The 16436-nt window shown below is 54.3% G+C and overlaps 1 protein-coding gene across 1 annotated transcript; it reads left to right on the top strand.

Annotated features, from left to right (window-relative positions):
- The first annotated feature begins 1229 nt into the window (after window positions 1-1229).
- On the top strand, window positions 1230-16430 carry CLASRP (CLK4 associating serine/arginine rich protein). The gene is made up of 13 exons (XM_064406586.1): window positions 1230-1390; window positions 6958-7055; window positions 8531-8626; window positions 9627-9706; window positions 9818-9902; window positions 11551-11699; window positions 11780-11876; window positions 12561-12639; window positions 12736-12809; window positions 13652-13693; window positions 14331-14570; window positions 15031-15469; window positions 15532-16430. The coding sequence occupies exons 1-13, from the start codon at window positions 1292-1294 to the stop codon at window positions 16246-16248; spliced, it is 2295 nt and encodes a 764-aa protein (XP_064262656.1). The 5' UTR covers window positions 1230-1291; the 3' UTR covers window positions 16249-16430.
- The last annotated feature ends 6 nt before the right edge of the window (window positions 16431-16436 follow it).

The raw sequence follows: 16436 nt of genomic DNA, 5'->3' as shown, positions 1-16436 counted from the left end.
TTTATTCCCCCTTTTATTTTTTATTCCCGTTTTTATTTTTTATTCCCCCTTTTACTTTTTTATTGCCGTTTTTATTTTTATTCCCGTTTTTATTTTTTAGTTCTGTTTTGGTTTTTATTCCTGTTTTTTATTTTATTATTCCCGTTTTATTTTAATTCCCATTTTATTTTTTTATTCCCCTTTTTCTTTATTCCCGCTTTTTATTCTTTATTCCCATTTTTTTTTCTTATTTTCTCCTTTATTCCCATTTTTCTTTTTCCCATTTCTTAATTCCAAATTTTCCCCTTAATTCCCGATTTTTATCCCCATTTTCATTCCCATTTCTCCCCATTAACCAATCCCCAATCCCCTCCCTAATTAACCACCAATCCCCCATTAATTAACCATCAATCCCCCCTTAATCAATCCCCAATTCCCCCCTTTAATTCCCAATTTTTATCCCAATTCCCTCCCCATAATTAATCCCCATTTCCCCCTTAATTTCCCCCCAATCCCCCTTAATTAACCCCCAATTTCCCCTTAATTAGCCCCAAATTTTCCCTTAATTAACCCCCAATCCCCCTTAATTAATCCCCAATTCCCCCTTAATTAAACCCCAATTCCCCCTTCATTAACCCCCAATTCCACATTAATTTAATTTCCATCCCCAATTCCCCTTTAATTAATCCCCAATCACTCCTTAATTAATTCCCAATTCCCCCTTAATTGACCCCCAATCCCCCATTAATTAACCCCCAATTCCCCATTAATTAACCCCCAATTCCCCCTTAATTAATCCCCAATTTTTATCCCTAATTCCTCATTAATTAACCCCCAATTCCCCATTAATTTAATTCCCAATTTTTATCCCCAAATTCCCTTTTAATCAACCCCCATTCCCCCCCTTCATTCCCCCCACTCCCATTAATTAACCCCGCACTAATTAATTTCCTCGCTCATTCTCTCCCCAGGTCCCTCCCCCCCCCATCCCCCTTTCCCCACATCCCTTGGCAGCTTCCAGAAACTTCCAGAAACTTCCAGAAACTTCCAGAAACTCCCAGCAGCTCCCAGGGGCCCCTGGCCGGTCCCGGAAGGCCCCGGAAGGTTCCAGAGGGTCCTGGAAGGTCCCGGAAGGTTCCGGAAGGTTCCGTAAAGTTCCAGAAGCTTCCAGAGGGTCCTGGAAGGTTCCAGAGGGTCCCGAAAGGTTCCGGAAGGTTCTGTAAGGTTCCAGAAGGCCCCGGAAGGTTCCAGAGGGCCCCGGAAGGTTCCAGAAGGCCCCGGAAGGTTCCGGCAGGCCCCGGCAGGCGGCGGGATGTGGCACGAGGCGCGCAAGCACGAGCGCAAGCTGCGGGGGATGATGGTGGACTACAAGAAACGCGCCGAGCGCCGCCGCGAGTACTACGAGAAAATCGTGAGGGCAGCACCAGTTCAACCAGTTTGGGGGGGCCTCAACCAGTGTGGGGGGTCCTGAACCAGTTTGGGGGGACCCAAAACCAGTTTGAGGGCACCCAGAACCAGTTTGGGGGGGTCCTTGTCCCAGTGTGGGGGATCCCTGTCCCAGTTTGGGGGGTCCCTGTCCCAGTTTGGGGGGGTCCTTGTCCCAGTGTGGGGGATCCCTGTCCCAGTTTGGGGGGTCCTGTCCCAGTTTGGGGGGTCCTTGTCCCAGTCTGGGGGGGTCCCTGTCCCAGTTTGGGGGGTCCTTGTCCCAGTGTGGGGGATCCCTGTCCCAGTTTGGGGGGTCCTTGTCCCAGTCTGGGGGGTCCTTGTCCCAGTTTGGGGGGTCCCTGTCCCAGTTTGGGGGGTCCTTGTCCCAGTCTGGGGGGTCCTTGTCCCAGTTTGGGGGGTCCTGAACCAGTTTGGGGGGTCCTTGTCCCAGTTTGGGGGGTCCTGAACCAGTCTGGGGGGTCCTTGTCCCAGTCTGGGGGGTCCCTGTCCCAGTTTGGGGGGTCCCTGTCCCAGTTTGGGGGGTCCTAAACCAGTTTGGGGGGTTCTTGTCTCAGTTTGGGGCGTCCAGAACCAGTTTGGGGGTTCCTTGTCCCAGTTTGGGGTTCCTTGTCCCAGTTTGGGGGGTCCCTGTCCCAGTTTGGGGGGTCCCTGTCCCAGTTTGGGGGGTCCTTGTCCCAGTTTGGGGGGTCCCTGTCCCAGTTTGGGGTCCCTGTCCCAGTTTGAGGGGTCCTTGTCCCAGTTTGGGGGGTCCTTGTCCCAGTTTGGGGGGTCCTGAACCAGTTTGGGGGGTCCCTGTCCCAGTTTGGGGGATCCCTGTCCCAGTTTGGGGGGTCCTTGTCCCAGTTTGGGGGATCCCTGTCCCAGTTTGGGGGGTCCTCAGCCAGTCTGGGGGCACCCAGAACCAGTTTGGGCCAGTTTGGGGGGTCCTGAGCCAGTTTGGGGGGACCCAAAACCAGTCTGGGGGGTCCCTGTCCCAGTTTGGGGGGTCCCTGTCCCAGTTTGGGGGGTCCCTGTCCCAGTTTGGGGGGACCCAAAACCAGTCTGGGGGGTCCCTGTCCCAGTTTGGGGGGTCCTGAACCAGTTTGGGGGTTCCTTGTCCCAGTTTGGGGGGTCCTGAACCAGTTTGGGGGGTCCTTGTCCCAGTTTGGGGGGTCCTTGTCCCAGTTTGGGGGGTCCCTGTCCCAGTTTGGGGGGTCCTTGTCCCAGTTTGGGGGGTCCTTGTCCCAGTTTGGGGGGTCCCTGTCCCAGTTTGGGGGGTCCTGAACCAGTTTGGGGGGTCCTGAACCAGTTTGGGGGGTCCTGAACCAGTTTGGGGGGGTCCTGTCCCAGTTTGGGGGGTCCTTGTCCCAGTCTGGGGGGTCCTGAACCAGTTTGGGGGTCCCTGTCCCAGTTTGGGGGGTCCTTGTCCCAGTGTGGGGGGTCCTTGTCCCAGTGTGGGGGGTCCTGAACCAGTTTGGGGGTCCTTGTCCCAGTTTGGGGGCTCCTTTCCCAGTTTGGGGGATCCCTGTCCCAGTTTGGGGGGTCCCTGTCCCAGTTTGGGGGGTCCTGAACCAGTTTGGGGGGTCCCTGTCCCAGTTTGGGGGATCCCTGTCCCAGTTTGGGGGGTCCTTGTCCCAGTTTGGGGGATCCCTGTCCCAGTTTGGGGGGTCCTCAGCCAGTCTGGGGGCACCCAGAACCAGTTTGGGCCAGTTTGGGGGGGTCCTGAGCCAGTTTGGGGGGACCCAAAACCAGTCTGGGGGGTCCCTGTCCCAGTTTGGGGGGTCCCTGTCCCAGTTTGGGGGGTCCCTGTCCCAGTTTGGGGGGACCCAAAACCAGTCTGGGGGGTCCCTGTCCCAGTTTGGGGGGTCCTGAACCAGTTTGGGGGTTCCTTGTCCCAGTTTGGGGGGGTCCTGAACCAGTTTGGGGGGTCCTTGTCCCAGTTTGGGGGGTCCTTGTCCCAGTTTGGGGGGTCCCTGTCCCAGTTTGGGGGGGTCCTGAACCAGTTTGGGGGGTCCTGAACCAGTTTGGGGGGTCCTGAACCAGTTTGGGGGGGTCCTGTCCCAGTTTGGGGGGTCCTTGTCCCAGTCTGGGGGGTCCTGAACCAGTTTGGGGGTCCCTGTCCCAGTTTGGGGGGTCCTTGTCCCAGTGTGGGGGGTCCTTGTCCCAGTGTGGGGGGTCCTGAACCAGTTTGGGGGTCCTTGTCCCAGTTTGGGGGGTCCTTGTCCCAGTTTGGGGGGTCCTTGTCCCAGTCTGGGGGGTCCTGAACCAGTTTGGGGGTCCTTGTCCCAGTTTGGGGGCTCCTTTCCCAGTTTGGGGGATCCCTGTCCCAGTTTGGGGGGTCCCTGTCCCAGTTTGAGGGGTCCTTGTCCCAGTTTGAGGGGTCCTGAACCAGTTTGGGGGGTCCTTGTCCCAGTTTGGGGGGTCCTTGTCCCAGTTTGAGGGGTCCTGAACCAGTTTGGGGGGTCCCTGTCCCAGTTTGGGGGATCCCTGTCCCAGTTTGGGGGGTCCTTGTCCCAGTTTGGGGGGTCCCTGTCCCAGTTTGGGGGGGTCCTAAACCAGTTTGGGGGGTCCCTGTCCCAGTTTGGGGGGTCCCTGTCCCAGTTTGGGGGATCCCTGTCCCAGTTTGGGGGGTCCCTGTCCCAGTTTGGGGGGTCCCTGTCCCAGTTTGGCGGGTCCTGAACCAGTTTGGGGGGTCCTGAACCAGTTTGGGGGGTCCTTGTCCCAGTTTGGGGGGTCCTGAACCAGTTTGGGGGGTCCCTGTCCCAGTTTGGGGGGTCCTTGTCCCAGTTTGGGGGGGTCCCTGTCCCAGTTTGGGGGGGTCCTGAACCAGTTTGGGGGGTCCCTGTCCCAGTTTGGGGGGTCCTTGTCCCAGTTTGGGGGCTCCCTGTCCCAGTTTGGGGGGTCCCTGTCCCAGTTTGGGGGGGTCCTGAACCAGTTTGGGGGGTCCTGAACCAGTTTGGGGGGTCCTTGTCCCAGTTTGGGGGGTCCTGAACCAGTTTGGGGGGGTCCCTGTCCCAGTTTGGGGGGTCCGGAACCAGTTTGGGGGGTCCCTGTCCCAGTTTGGGGGGTCCTGAACCAGTTTGGGGGGTCCTGAACCAGTTTGGGGGGTCCTTGTCCCAGTTTGGGGGTCCTGAACCAGTTTGGGGGATCCTTGTCCCAGTTTGGGGGGTCCTTGTCCCAGTTTGGGGGATCCCTGTCCCAGTTTGGGGGGTCCTTGTCCCAGTTTGGGGGTCCTGAACCAGTTTGGGGGATCCTTGTCCCAGTTTGGGGGGTCCTGAACCAGTTTGGGGGGTCCCTGTCCCAGTTTGGGGGGTCCTTGTCCCAGTTTGGGGGGTCCTTGTCCCAGTTTGGGGGGTCCAGAACCAGTCTGGGGGGTCCTTGTCCCAGTTTGGGGGGTCCTTGTCCCAGTTTGGGGGGTCCCTGTCCCAGTTTGGGGGGTCCTGAACCAGTTTGAGGGGTCCCTGTCCCAGTTTGGGGGGTCCTGAACCAGTTTGGGGGGTCCTTGTCCCAGTTTGAGGGGTCCTTGTCCCAGTTTGGGGGGTCCTTGTCCCAGTTTGGGGGATCCCTGTCCCAGTTTGGGGGGTCCTTGTCCCAGTTTGGGGGGTTCTTGTCCCAGTTTGGGGGGTCCTTGTCCCAGTTTGGGGGGTCCCTGTCCCAGTTTGGGGGGTCCCTGTCCCAGTTTGGGGGGTCCTTGTCCCAGTTTGAGGAGTCCTTGTCCCAGTTTGGGGGGTCCTGAACCAGTTTGGGGGGTTCTTGTCCCAGTTTGGGGGGTCCTTGTCCCAGTTTGGGGGGTCCTGAACCAGTTTGGGGGGTCCTTGTCCCAGTTTGGGGGGTCCTGTCCCAGTTTGGGGGGTTCTTGTCCCAGTTTGGGGGGTCCCTGTCCCAGTTTGAGGCGTCCTGAACCAGTTTGGGCGGTCCTGAACCAGTTTGTGGGGTTCTTGTCCCAGTTTGAGGGGTCCTTGTCCCAGTTTGGGGGCTCCTTTCCCAGTTTGGAGGCCAATATTTCCATTTTTCCTGGGAATTCTCCCCCCATTCCCATCTTTCCCCTGCCCCTAATTCCAGGATTTTCTCCCTGACTTTTCCCAACTCTCCCCCCATTTTCCCCATTTTTTCCCAACTTTTCCCTCAATTTTCCCCCTGACTTTTCCCAAATTTCCCCCTGATTCCTCCTGATATTCCCTTTGACTTTTCCCAACTTTCCCCCCATTTTCCCCATTTTTTCCCAACTTTTCCCTCAATTTTCCCCCTGACTTTTCCCAGCTTTTCCCCAATTTCCCCTGTCCCTAATTCCAGGATTTTCCCCCTGACTTTTCCCAACTTTCCCCAACTTTCCTCCAATTTTCCCCCTGACTTTTCCCAAATTTCCCCCCATTTTCCCCATTTTTTTCCCAACTTTTCCCCAATTTTCCTCTGACTTTTCCCAACTTTCCCCAATTTTCCTGCTGACTTTTCCCAACTTTTCCCCCATTGTTCCCCAATTTTCCCCCTGACTTTTCCCAACTTTTCCCCAGTTTTCCCTCAATTTTCCCCCTGACTTTTCCCAGCTTTTCCCAATTTTCCCCGACTTTTCCCAACTTTCCCCCTGATTCCTCCCGATATTCCCCGTGACTTTTCCCAACTTTTCCCCCAATTTTCCCTGTGACTTTTCCCAACTTTCCCCCTGACTCTCCTCAATTTTCCCCCTGACTTTTCCCAACTTTTCCCCAATTTTCCTCTGACTTTTCCCAACTTTCCCCAGTTTTCCCCGTGACTTTTCCCAGCTTTTCCCCAGTTTTTCCCTCAATTTTCCCCCTGACTTTTCCCAGCTTTTCCCAATTTTCCCCCTGACTTTTCCCAACTTTTCCCTGATTCCTCCCGATATTTCCCATGACTTTTCCCAACTTTTCCCCCAATTTTCCCTGTGACTTTTCCCAACTTTCCCCCTGATTCTCCTCAATTTTCCCCCTGACTTTTCCCAGCTTTTCCCAATTTTCCCCCTGACTTTTCCCAACTTTCCCCCTGATTCCTCCTGATATTCCCCCTGACTTTTCCCAGCTTTTCCCTTAGTTTTCCCCGTGACTTTTCCCAGCTTTTCCCCAGTTTTCCCTCAATTTTCCCCCTGACTTTTCCCAGCTTTTCCCTCAGTTTTCCCCCGTGACTTTTCCCAGCTTTTCCCCAGTTTTCCCTCAATTTTCCCCCTGACTTTTCCCAGCTTTTCCCAATTTTCCCCCTGACTTTTCCCAACTTTCCCCCTGATTCCTCCTGATATTCCCCCTGACTTTTCCCAGCTTTTCCCTTAGTTTTCCCCGTGACTTTTCCCAGCTTTTCCCCAGTTTTCCCTCAATTTTCCCCCTGACTTTTCCCAGCTTTTCCCTTAGTTTTCCCCCTGACTTTTCCCAACTTTTCCCCAGTTTTCCCCCAATTTTCCCCCTGACTTTTCCCAACTTTTCCCCAATTTTCCCCGTGACTTTTCCCCACTTTTCCCCCACTTTTCCCCCAATTTTCCCCCTGACTTTTCCCCTCTTTTCCCCGCTTGCCCCCGTCCCTGATGGGGGTTTTCCCCGTTTTTCCCAGAAGAAGGACCCGGCGCAGTTCCTGCAGGTGCACGGCCGCGCCTGCAAGGTGCACCTGGACTCCGCCGTGGCCCTGGCAGCCGAGAGCCCCGTCAACATGTGAGCTGGGCCGGCATTCCCGCCCGGAATTCCCTGGGATCCGCCCGGGAATACTCCTGGCATCGGCCCCGGGGCATGGAGAAATCCGGGATTTCCCTGGGGTCGGAGTTTGGGAGGGTTTGGGCAAATTTGGAGGAATTGGAGCTGCCGTTCCTGTTTTTGTGAAGGAATTTTGCTCATTTCAGGGATAAATTCCATGGAATTATCTCTGGAATATTCCTGGGATCGCCCCCCAGGGATGGAGAAATCCGGGATTTCCCAGGGGTTGGAGTTTTGGGTGGTTTTGGGCAAATCCTGGAAGATTTGGAGCTGCCATTCCCGTTTTTGCTGAAGGAATTTTGCTCATTTGAGGGATAAATTCCATGGAATTATCTCTGGAATATTCCTGGGATCGCCCCCCAGGGCTGGAGAAATCCGGGATTTCCCAGGGGGTGGAATTTGGGAGGTTTTGGGCAAATTTGGGAGGCATTGGAGCCACTGTTCCCACTTTTTAGTGATCGGAAACGAAGAATTTTGCTCATTTGAGGGATAAATTCCATGGAATTATCTCTGGAATATTCCTGGGATCACTCCTTGGAGATGGAGAAATTTTGGATTTCCCAGGGGGTGGAATTTGGGTGATTTTGGGCAAATCCGGGAAGAATTGGAGCTGCCGTTCTTGCTTTTGCTGAAGGAATTTTGCTCATTTCAGGGATAAATTCCATGGAATTATCTCTGGAATATTCCTGGGATTGCCCCCCAGGGATGGAGAAATCCGGGATTTCCCTGGGGTTGGAATTTTGGAGGTTTTGGGCAAATCCTGGAAGATTTGGAGCTGCCATTCCTGTTTTTGCTGAAGGAATTTTGCTCATTTCAGGGATAAATTCCATGGAATTATCTCTGGAATATTCCTGGGATCGCCCCCCAGGGATGGAGAAATCCGGGATTTCCCTGGGGTTGGAATTTTGGAGGTTTTTGGGCAAATCCTGGAAGATTTGGAGCTGCCATTCCTGTTTTTGCTGAAGGAATTTTGCTCATTTCAGGGATACATTCCATGGAATTATCTCTGGAATATTCCTGGGATCGCCCCCCGGGGGTGGAGAAATCCGGGATTTCCCAGAGAAATTAGAGTTTTGGAGGTTTTGGGCAAATCCAGGGAGAAATTTTAGGCAAATCCAGGGAGAAATCAGGTTTTTATTGGAGTTTTTGCTTTTATTTTTTGCTCCTTTTTTGTGACGCAAAGGACGAATTCTTCTCATTCCTGGGAGAAAATCCCATGGGATCCCCACCCTGGAATCACCCCCAGAGCTGGATAAATCCCAATTTCCCCCAAAATGAAAGTTAACTTTTTACTCCATCAACCCAAAGAAAATTCAGCTTTTTGGGGGAACTGCTTTTTACTTTTTTTTGCTGACAGGAAGGGGGGAATTCTGACCATTCTGGGTGGGAATTCCAGGATTTTTCCTGCTTCCAAGGCTCGTTTTTTTTCCTGGCAGGATGCCCTGGCAGGGGGACACCAACAACATGATCGACAGGTTCGACGTCCGCGCTCACCTGGATTTCATCCCCATGTACACCCCCGGCCCTGCTCAGCCCCACGTAAGACTCCCAAAAAATTCCATAAGATTCCCAAAAAATTCCCAAAGAATTCCCAAAAAAATTCCCATAAGATTCCCAAAAAATTCCCGAGGAATTCCCAATGGTTTTGGAGCTGGGATCCCACCAGGACTTGTAGGAGGGTCCTAAATCCGTGTTTTGACCCCAAAATCTGCATTTGATCTCAGAAAATCCCTTGAAATTCCACTTTGGATCCATGAAATTCAATTTGGATGCTCAAAATCTGTCTTTGATGCCAATGATCCCTGTTTTAATCCCAAAAATCCACGTTGGATCTGTAAAAATGTGTGTTTGAGTGCCAAAATCTCCTTTTGGAGTCATAAAATCCATATTGGATCCCCAAAATCTCCCTTTGAACCTCGAATCCCATTTTGATCCAAAATCCCCTCAGAATTCCTATTTTTCCAACTCACCAGAGCAGGTATCAGATGCACACAAATATAACTATGGGTGGGAAGATTCCTAAAAATACATTTTTTTCCCCCTCAAGTTCAACCTTTTTAGCACAAAATCCTCGTTTGACCCTTAAAATCTACCTTTAACCCCCAAAATTCCCATTTTGAGCCCAACATCCCCTTAGAATTCCCATTTTTCCACCTCACCAGAGCAGGAATCAGACAAGTGCAAATGCAACTACAAGGAGTGAGGCTCTTATAATGCACTTTTTTTCCTCCAAATCCAGCTTTTTTTAGCATAAAATCCTTGTTTGACCCTCAAAATCCACCTTTAACCCCCAAAATTCCCATTTTGATCCCAAAATCCCCTCAGAATTCCCATTTTTCCACCTCATCAGAGCAGGAATCGGATGAGCGCAAATGCAACTGTGAGAGGGAAGGTCCTCATAATCCACCTTTTTTTTCCCCCAAATCCAGTTCTTTTCCCTCCAAAATCCACCTTGGGACCCCCAAATCCACCTTTAAGCCCCAAAATCCCCGTTTTGATCCCAAAATCCCCTCAGAATTCCCGTTTTTGCAGGTCACCGGAGCAGGAGTCGGACGAGCGCAAATGCAACTACGAGCGGTACCGGGGCCTGGTGCAGAACGACTTCGCTGGCAGTGAGTCCCTTTATTCCTGTTTTTTTTGGGGATTCCGGCCCCTCTGGATCTCCTGGGGGTGGCACCCGCGGGATTTAGGGAATGATTTGATCCCAAAATTCCCAATCCCAGTCTCGGAGGAGCAGTGCCTGTACCAGATCTACATCGACGAGCTCTACGGGGGCCTGCAGAAACCCAACGAGGATGAGAAGAAAAAGTGAGGGAAAAAAAGTCGGAATTCCTTGGAATTCCGTCTGGGAAATCATCGGGAATGCACCCCCACACCCTTGGGAATGATCCTAATTCTGGGATAATGCCCCCAGTCCCAGTTTTCCTCTCATTCCTTTGCTGGAATCTCCTCCAAAACCATCTTGGAAATAGCTCCTGGTTTTGCCTGGGGGTATCTGGCTTGGGATTTCCATTTTCCTCTCAGAATTCCGGCTCAGATTTCCCATTTTCCCTCAGAATTCCCATTTTCCCTCACAATTCCCCCTCAGAATTCCCATTTTCCCTCACAATTCCCATTTTCCCTCACAATTCCTCCTCACAATTCCTTCTCAGGGCTCTCATTTTCCCGCACAATTCCCCTTTTCCCTCACAATTCCCCCTCACAATTCCCATTTTTCCTCAGAATTGTGATTTTCCCTCACAATTCCCATTTCCCCTCACAATTCCCATTCCCCTTCACAATTCCCCTCACAATTCCCTCTCTGGGCTCCCATTTTCCCTCACAATTCCCCTTTTCCCTCACAGTTCCCCCTCACAATTCCCATTTTTCCTCACAATTCCCATTCCCCCTCACAATTCCCATTCCCCCTTTACGATTCCCCCTCAGAATTCCCCTTTCCCCTCACGATTTCTCTTCACAATTCCCATTTTCCCTCACAATTCTCCCTCACAATTCCCATTCCCCCTCACAATTCCCCCTCACAATTCCCCTTTTCCCTCACTATTCCCCCTCACAATTCCCCCTCACAATTCCTTCTCAGGGCTCTCATTTTCCCTCACAATTCTTCCTCACAATTCCCATTCCCCCTCACAATTCCCCTTTTCCCTCACTATTCTCCCTCACAATTCCCGTTTTCCCTCACAATTCCCCCTCAGTTTCCATCACAATTTCCCCTCATTTTCCCTCACAATTCCCATTCCCCCTCACAATTCCCCCTCACAATTCCCCTTTTCCCTCACGATTTCCCCTCACAATTCCCATTTCCCCTCACAATTCCCCTTTCCCCTCACGATTCCCATTTCCCCTCACAATTCCCTTTCCCCTCACGATTTCCCTCACGATTTTCCCTCACGATTCCTCCTCACAATTCCCCCTCACAATTCCCATTTCCCCTCACAATTCCCCTTTCCCCTCACGATTCCCCCTCACAATTCCCATTCCCCCTCACGATTCTCCCTCACAATTCCCATTTTCCCTCACAGTTCCCCCTCACAATTCCCATTTTCCCTCACAATTCCCATTGCCCCTCACAATTCCCCCTCACAATTCCCCTTTTCCCTCACAGTTGCCCCTCAGAATTCCCATTCCCCCTCACGATTCTCCCTCACAATTCCCATTTTCCCTCACGATTTCCTCTCACGATTCCCATTTCCCCTCACAATTCCCCTTTCCCCTCACGATTCCCCCTCACAATTCCCATTCCCCCTCACGATTCCCCCTCACAATTCCCATTCCCCCTCACGATTCTCCCTCACAATTCCCATTTTCCCTCACAGTTCCCCCTCACAATTCCCATTTTCCCTCACAATTCCCCTTTTCCCTCCGAGGCCCTCCCCGGGCCCTGGGCCTTCCCGAGGGGATCTCCGCGCGGGGAGAAGCCCCGGGCTGGAGGGATTTGTGTCCCAAACCTCCCCAGGCTGGCGGAAAAAAAGGCTTCCATAGGCTACACCTACGAGGACAGCACGGTGGAGGAGCTGGAGAATTCCCTGGAAAAACGAGCCGGGGACGAGGAGGACTCCGAGGAAGACTCCAACACCGACGAGGACGAAGTGATCCCGGACATCGGTAACGCATCCGAGGCTTTCGGCCGGGATTCGGGGATCGTTGCCGGGCGGAATTCCAGGATTTTCCGGGCGTTTTTCCAGACGTGGAGGTGGACGTGGATGAGCTGAACCAGGAGCAAGTGGCCGACCTGAACAAGCAGGCCACCACCTACGGCATGGCCGAGGGGGATTTCGTCAGGTACGGCCCGGAAAAACCTCGGGAAGAGCCGGGATCCTACCCCAAAACCATCCCAGGGAGAGCTCCTGCTTTTCCTTGGCCTTTTGGCTCGGGAATCCTGTTTTCCCTTAGGATTATCTCCTGGAAATCGCATTTTTCCTGGGGATTTTGGCTCAGGAATCCCATTTTTCCTTGGGATTTTAGCTCAGGAATCCCATTTTTCCTGGGGATTTTGGCTCAGGGATCCCATTTTTCCTTCAGATTCTCTCCTGAGAATCCCATTTTTCCTTGAGATTTTGGTTTGGGAATCCCATTTTCCCTTAGGATTTTCTCCTGGAAATCCCATTTTTCCTGGGGATTTTGGTTCAGGAATCCTGTTTTTCCTTGAGATTTTGGCTTGGGAATCCCGCTTTTCCTTGGGATTCTTTCCTAGAAATCCCATTTCCCCTTAGGACTTCCTCCTGGAAATCCCATTTTCCTTGGAATTCTGCCTCAAATCTCCCTGGTTTTCCTGAAGATTCCCCCTGTTTTTCCAGACTTCCTCTTTTCCCTGAGATTGTGCCTTGAAAATCCATTTTCCCCTGAAATTCTGCCTTAAAAATCCCATTTTTTCCTTAAATCCTGGCTCTGGGCTCCCTCATTTCCTCAGAATTTGGGATTTCCCCAAAACCCCACCCTGATCCCATTTTTTTCTCCTGGAAAAAGGATGCTGAGGAAGGACAAGGAAGAGGCCGAAGCCATCAAAAACGCCAAGGCCCTGGAGGAGGAGAAGGCCATGTACTCGGTGAGGGAAAAACCCGGAAAAAAAAACAGAAAAAATGGGAATTTCCCCTTGGAAAATCCCAAAAAAATCCCTTCCCGACCTCCAATCCCTTCCCAGGGCCGCCGCTCCCGCCGGCAGCGCCGGGAATTCCGGGAGAAGCGGCTGAAAGGCCGGAAAATCAGCCCCCCCAGGTGAGATTCCCAACCTTTCCACCCCCAATCCCAACTTTTTCATCCCAAATCCCAACATTTCCACCCCTAATCCCAACATTTTCCCTCAAATCCCAACATTTTTCCCAACATTTTCCCTCAAATCCCAACATTTTCATCCCAAATCCCAAAATTTTCCCCACCCAGCATTTTTTATTCTGAATCCCATTTTTTCCACCAAATCCCAACATTTTCCCCAAAAAATCCCAATTTTTAAATTCCCAAATCCCAATTTTTCATCCCCCAATCCCATTTTGACTCCAATCCCACCAATTTCTCTCCAAATCCCAATTTTTCACTCCCAAATCCCATTTTTTCCCTTGTATCCCACCGATTTCCCCCCAAAGTCCCAACTTTTCATCTCCAAAATCCCTTTTTCCCCCAATCCAAATTTTTCATCCCCAAATCCCAACTTTTCATCCCCAAACCCCCCATTTGCCCCCCTGTCCCCACAATACTCCATCTTTTCACCCCCAAAATCCTATTTTCCCCCCAAAATCACAAATTTTCATTCCCAAATCCCAATTTTTCATCCCCAAGCACCCCCAGTTCACCCCAAACCCCACCTTTTCACCCCCAAATTCCCCCATAAACCCCCCAATTACCCTCAAACACGCCTAAATCCCACTGTTTTCCCCATCCCCCCCAACTCCACCTTTTCACTCCCAAAATCCCATTTTTACTCCCCAAAATCCCATTTTCTCCCCCAACCCCCCCTGTTATCTCCCCCAAACCCCCACCTTTTCACCCCCAAAATCCCATTTCCCCCCCCAGATTCCCCTTTTCTCACCCCAAACCCCCATTTTTTTCTCTCTCCCCCACAGCTACGCCCGCCGGGACAGCCCCACCTACGACCCCTACAAACGGTAACGCCCCCGGTACCACTCCTGGTATCACTCCCGGTACCGCCCCGGTCCCACTCCCGGTACCGCCCCCGGTCCCACTCCCGGTACCCGCCCCGGTCCCACTCCCGGTACCGCCCCGGTACCACCCTGGTATCACTCCCGGTATCACTCCCGGTACCGGCCCGGTCCCCACCCCGGTCCCACCCCGGTCCCACCCCCCGGTCCCACACCCGGTACCACCCTGTTCCCACCCCGGTCCCACCCCGGTCCCACACCCGGTACCGCCCCCGGTCCCACCCTGGTCCCACCCCGGTACCGCCCCCGGTACCGCCCCGGTCCCACCCCGCTCCCTCCCCGGTACCGCCCCGGTCCCACCCCGCTCCCTCCCCGGTACCGCCCCGGTCCCACCCCGCTCCCTCCCCGGTCCCACCCCGGTATCACTCCCGGTCCCACCCCGGTCCACCCCCGGTCCCACACCCGGTACCACCCCGTTCCCACCCCCGTTCCCACCCCGTTCCCACCCCCGTTCCCACCCCGGTCCCTCCCCCGTTCCACCCCGTTCCCACCCCGGTACCACCCTGTTCCCACCCCGGTCCCTCCCCGCTCCCTCCGCTACTCCCGGCGGTTCCAGCCGCCGCTCCCGCCGCTCTCCCGGCAGCTCCCCGTCGGAATCCAGCTCGGAGTCGCGCTCCCGCTCCCGCACGCCGTCGCTGGGCCACGAGGAGAAGATCACCTTCATCACCAGCTTCGGCGGCAGCGACGAGGAGCCCCCCCGGGGCCCCCGGCGCCCCCGGCGCCCCCGGCCGCGCCCGCCGCGGCTCCCGGGAGCGGCAGCGCGGCTCGGCGGCGCCCGGAGCCTCGGCGCCGGCCCACAGAGCCTCCTCCCGGTGCGTGCCGCGCCCCTTCTTCGCCTTTTTTCTGTGGTTTTCACTCTTTTTCTCCCTTTTTCCCTGATTTTTCTCCTTTTTTCTCCCTTGTTTCCCTGGTTTTCCACATTTTCCCCTATTTTCCCCTCCATTTTTCCCCATTTCCCCCCATTTTTCCACATTTTCCCCCATTTTTCCACATTTTCCCCATTTTTCCCCTTTCCCCCCATTCCCCCCCCATTTTTCCACATTTTCCCCCCATTTCCCCTTTCCCCCATTTCCCATTTCCCCCCATTTTTCCCTTTTCCCCCCATTTCCCCCCCATTTCCCCTCAATTTCCCCCCCCATTTCTCCCCATTTCCCCCCCTATTTCCCCTCAATTTTCCCCCCCATTTTTCCCCATTTCCCCCCCATTTTTCCCCCATTTTCCCCCCAATTTCCCCACTTTTGCCCCCCATTCCCCCCGTTTCTCACCCCCTCTCCCTTTTCCAGGCGCCGCTCTTCCTCCTCCTCCTCGTCCTCCTCCTCCTCGCGCTCCTCCTCCTCCTCCTCGTGCAGCTCGGCCTCCCGCCACTCCCGCGGCTCCCGCCCGCCCTTCCGCCGCTCCCGGGGCCTCTTCCGGGGCCGCCGCCGCTCCCGGAGCCGCTCCCGCAGCCGCAGCCGCTCCCGCAGCCGCTCCCGGAGCCGCTCCCGCCGCTACTCCCGGGGGGGGTCCCGGGGGGGGTCCCGGGAGCGCCGCTCCCGCTCCCCGGAGCGCGCCCACCGCCACCGCCGCCGCTCCAGGTCAGTGCGCGCCGCGTCGCCGCTTTGGGACACTTTGGCACAGCCTGGGACCCGTTTGGGACACTTTGGGACCAGGTCACACCACTTTGGGCCACTTTGGGACCAGTTCGGGTCAGTTTGGGACAGCCTGGGACCAGTTTGGGACCAGGTCACACCACTTTGGGACACTTTGGGACCAGTTCGGGTCAGTTTGGGACAGCCTGGGACCAGGTCACACCGGTTTGGGACACTTTGGGACCAGGACACACCCGTCTGGGACACTTTGGGACAGCCTGGGACCAGTTTGGGACCAGGTCACACCACTTTGGGACCGGTTTAGTACCAGTTCACACCCGTCTGGGACAGTTTGGGACCATTTGGGACCAGTTTGGTACGGGTTCACACCATTTTGGGACCAGGTCACACCACTTTGGGACACTTTGGGACTGGTTTGGGACACTTTGGGACGAGGTCACGCCGCTTTGGGACACTTTGGGACCGATTTGGGACCAGGTCACACGGGTTTGGGACACTTTGGGACCGGTTTGGGACATTTTGGGACCGGTTTGGGACAGTTTAGGACCAGTTCACACCACTTTGGGACAGGTTTGGGACCAGTTTGGAACCAGTTCACACCGGTTTGGGACAGTTTGGGGCCAGGTCACACCACTTTGGGGCCGGTTATGGACAGTTTGGGACCGGTTCACACTGGTTTGGGATGGTTTGGGGACCGGTTTGGGACGCTTTGAGGCCGGTTTTGGGATACTTTGGGACCAGTTCACACCGGTTTGGGATACTTTGGGACCAGTTGACACCGGTTTGGGACAGTTGGGGACCAGTTCACGCTGGTTTGGGGACACTTTGGGACCGTTTGGGGACCGGTTTGGGACACTTTGGGACCAGTTCGGGTCAGTTCCGGTCAGTTTGGGAGAGTTCACACCAGTTTGAGACCAGGTCACACCAGTTTGGGACAGTTTGAGACCAGGTCACACCAGTTTGGGACACTCTGGGACGGTTCACGCCGGTTTGGGACACTTTGGGACAGTTTGGGACTGGTCTGGGACAGTTTGGAACCAGTTCACGCCGGTTTGGGACAGTTTGGTTTTCCCCCCGATTTTCCCCATTTCCCCCCCATT

The sequence above is a fragment of the Passer domesticus genome, unplaced genomic scaffold (assembly GCF_036417665.1).
Source record: "Passer domesticus isolate bPasDom1 unplaced genomic scaffold, bPasDom1.hap1 HAP1_SCAFFOLD_320, whole genome shotgun sequence".
In the NCBI taxonomy this organism is placed as follows: Eukaryota; Metazoa; Chordata; class Aves; order Passeriformes; family Passeridae; genus Passer; species Passer domesticus.
Note: the sequence above shows the minus strand (reverse complement) of the source record. Positions and strands in the feature narration are given on the sequence as shown.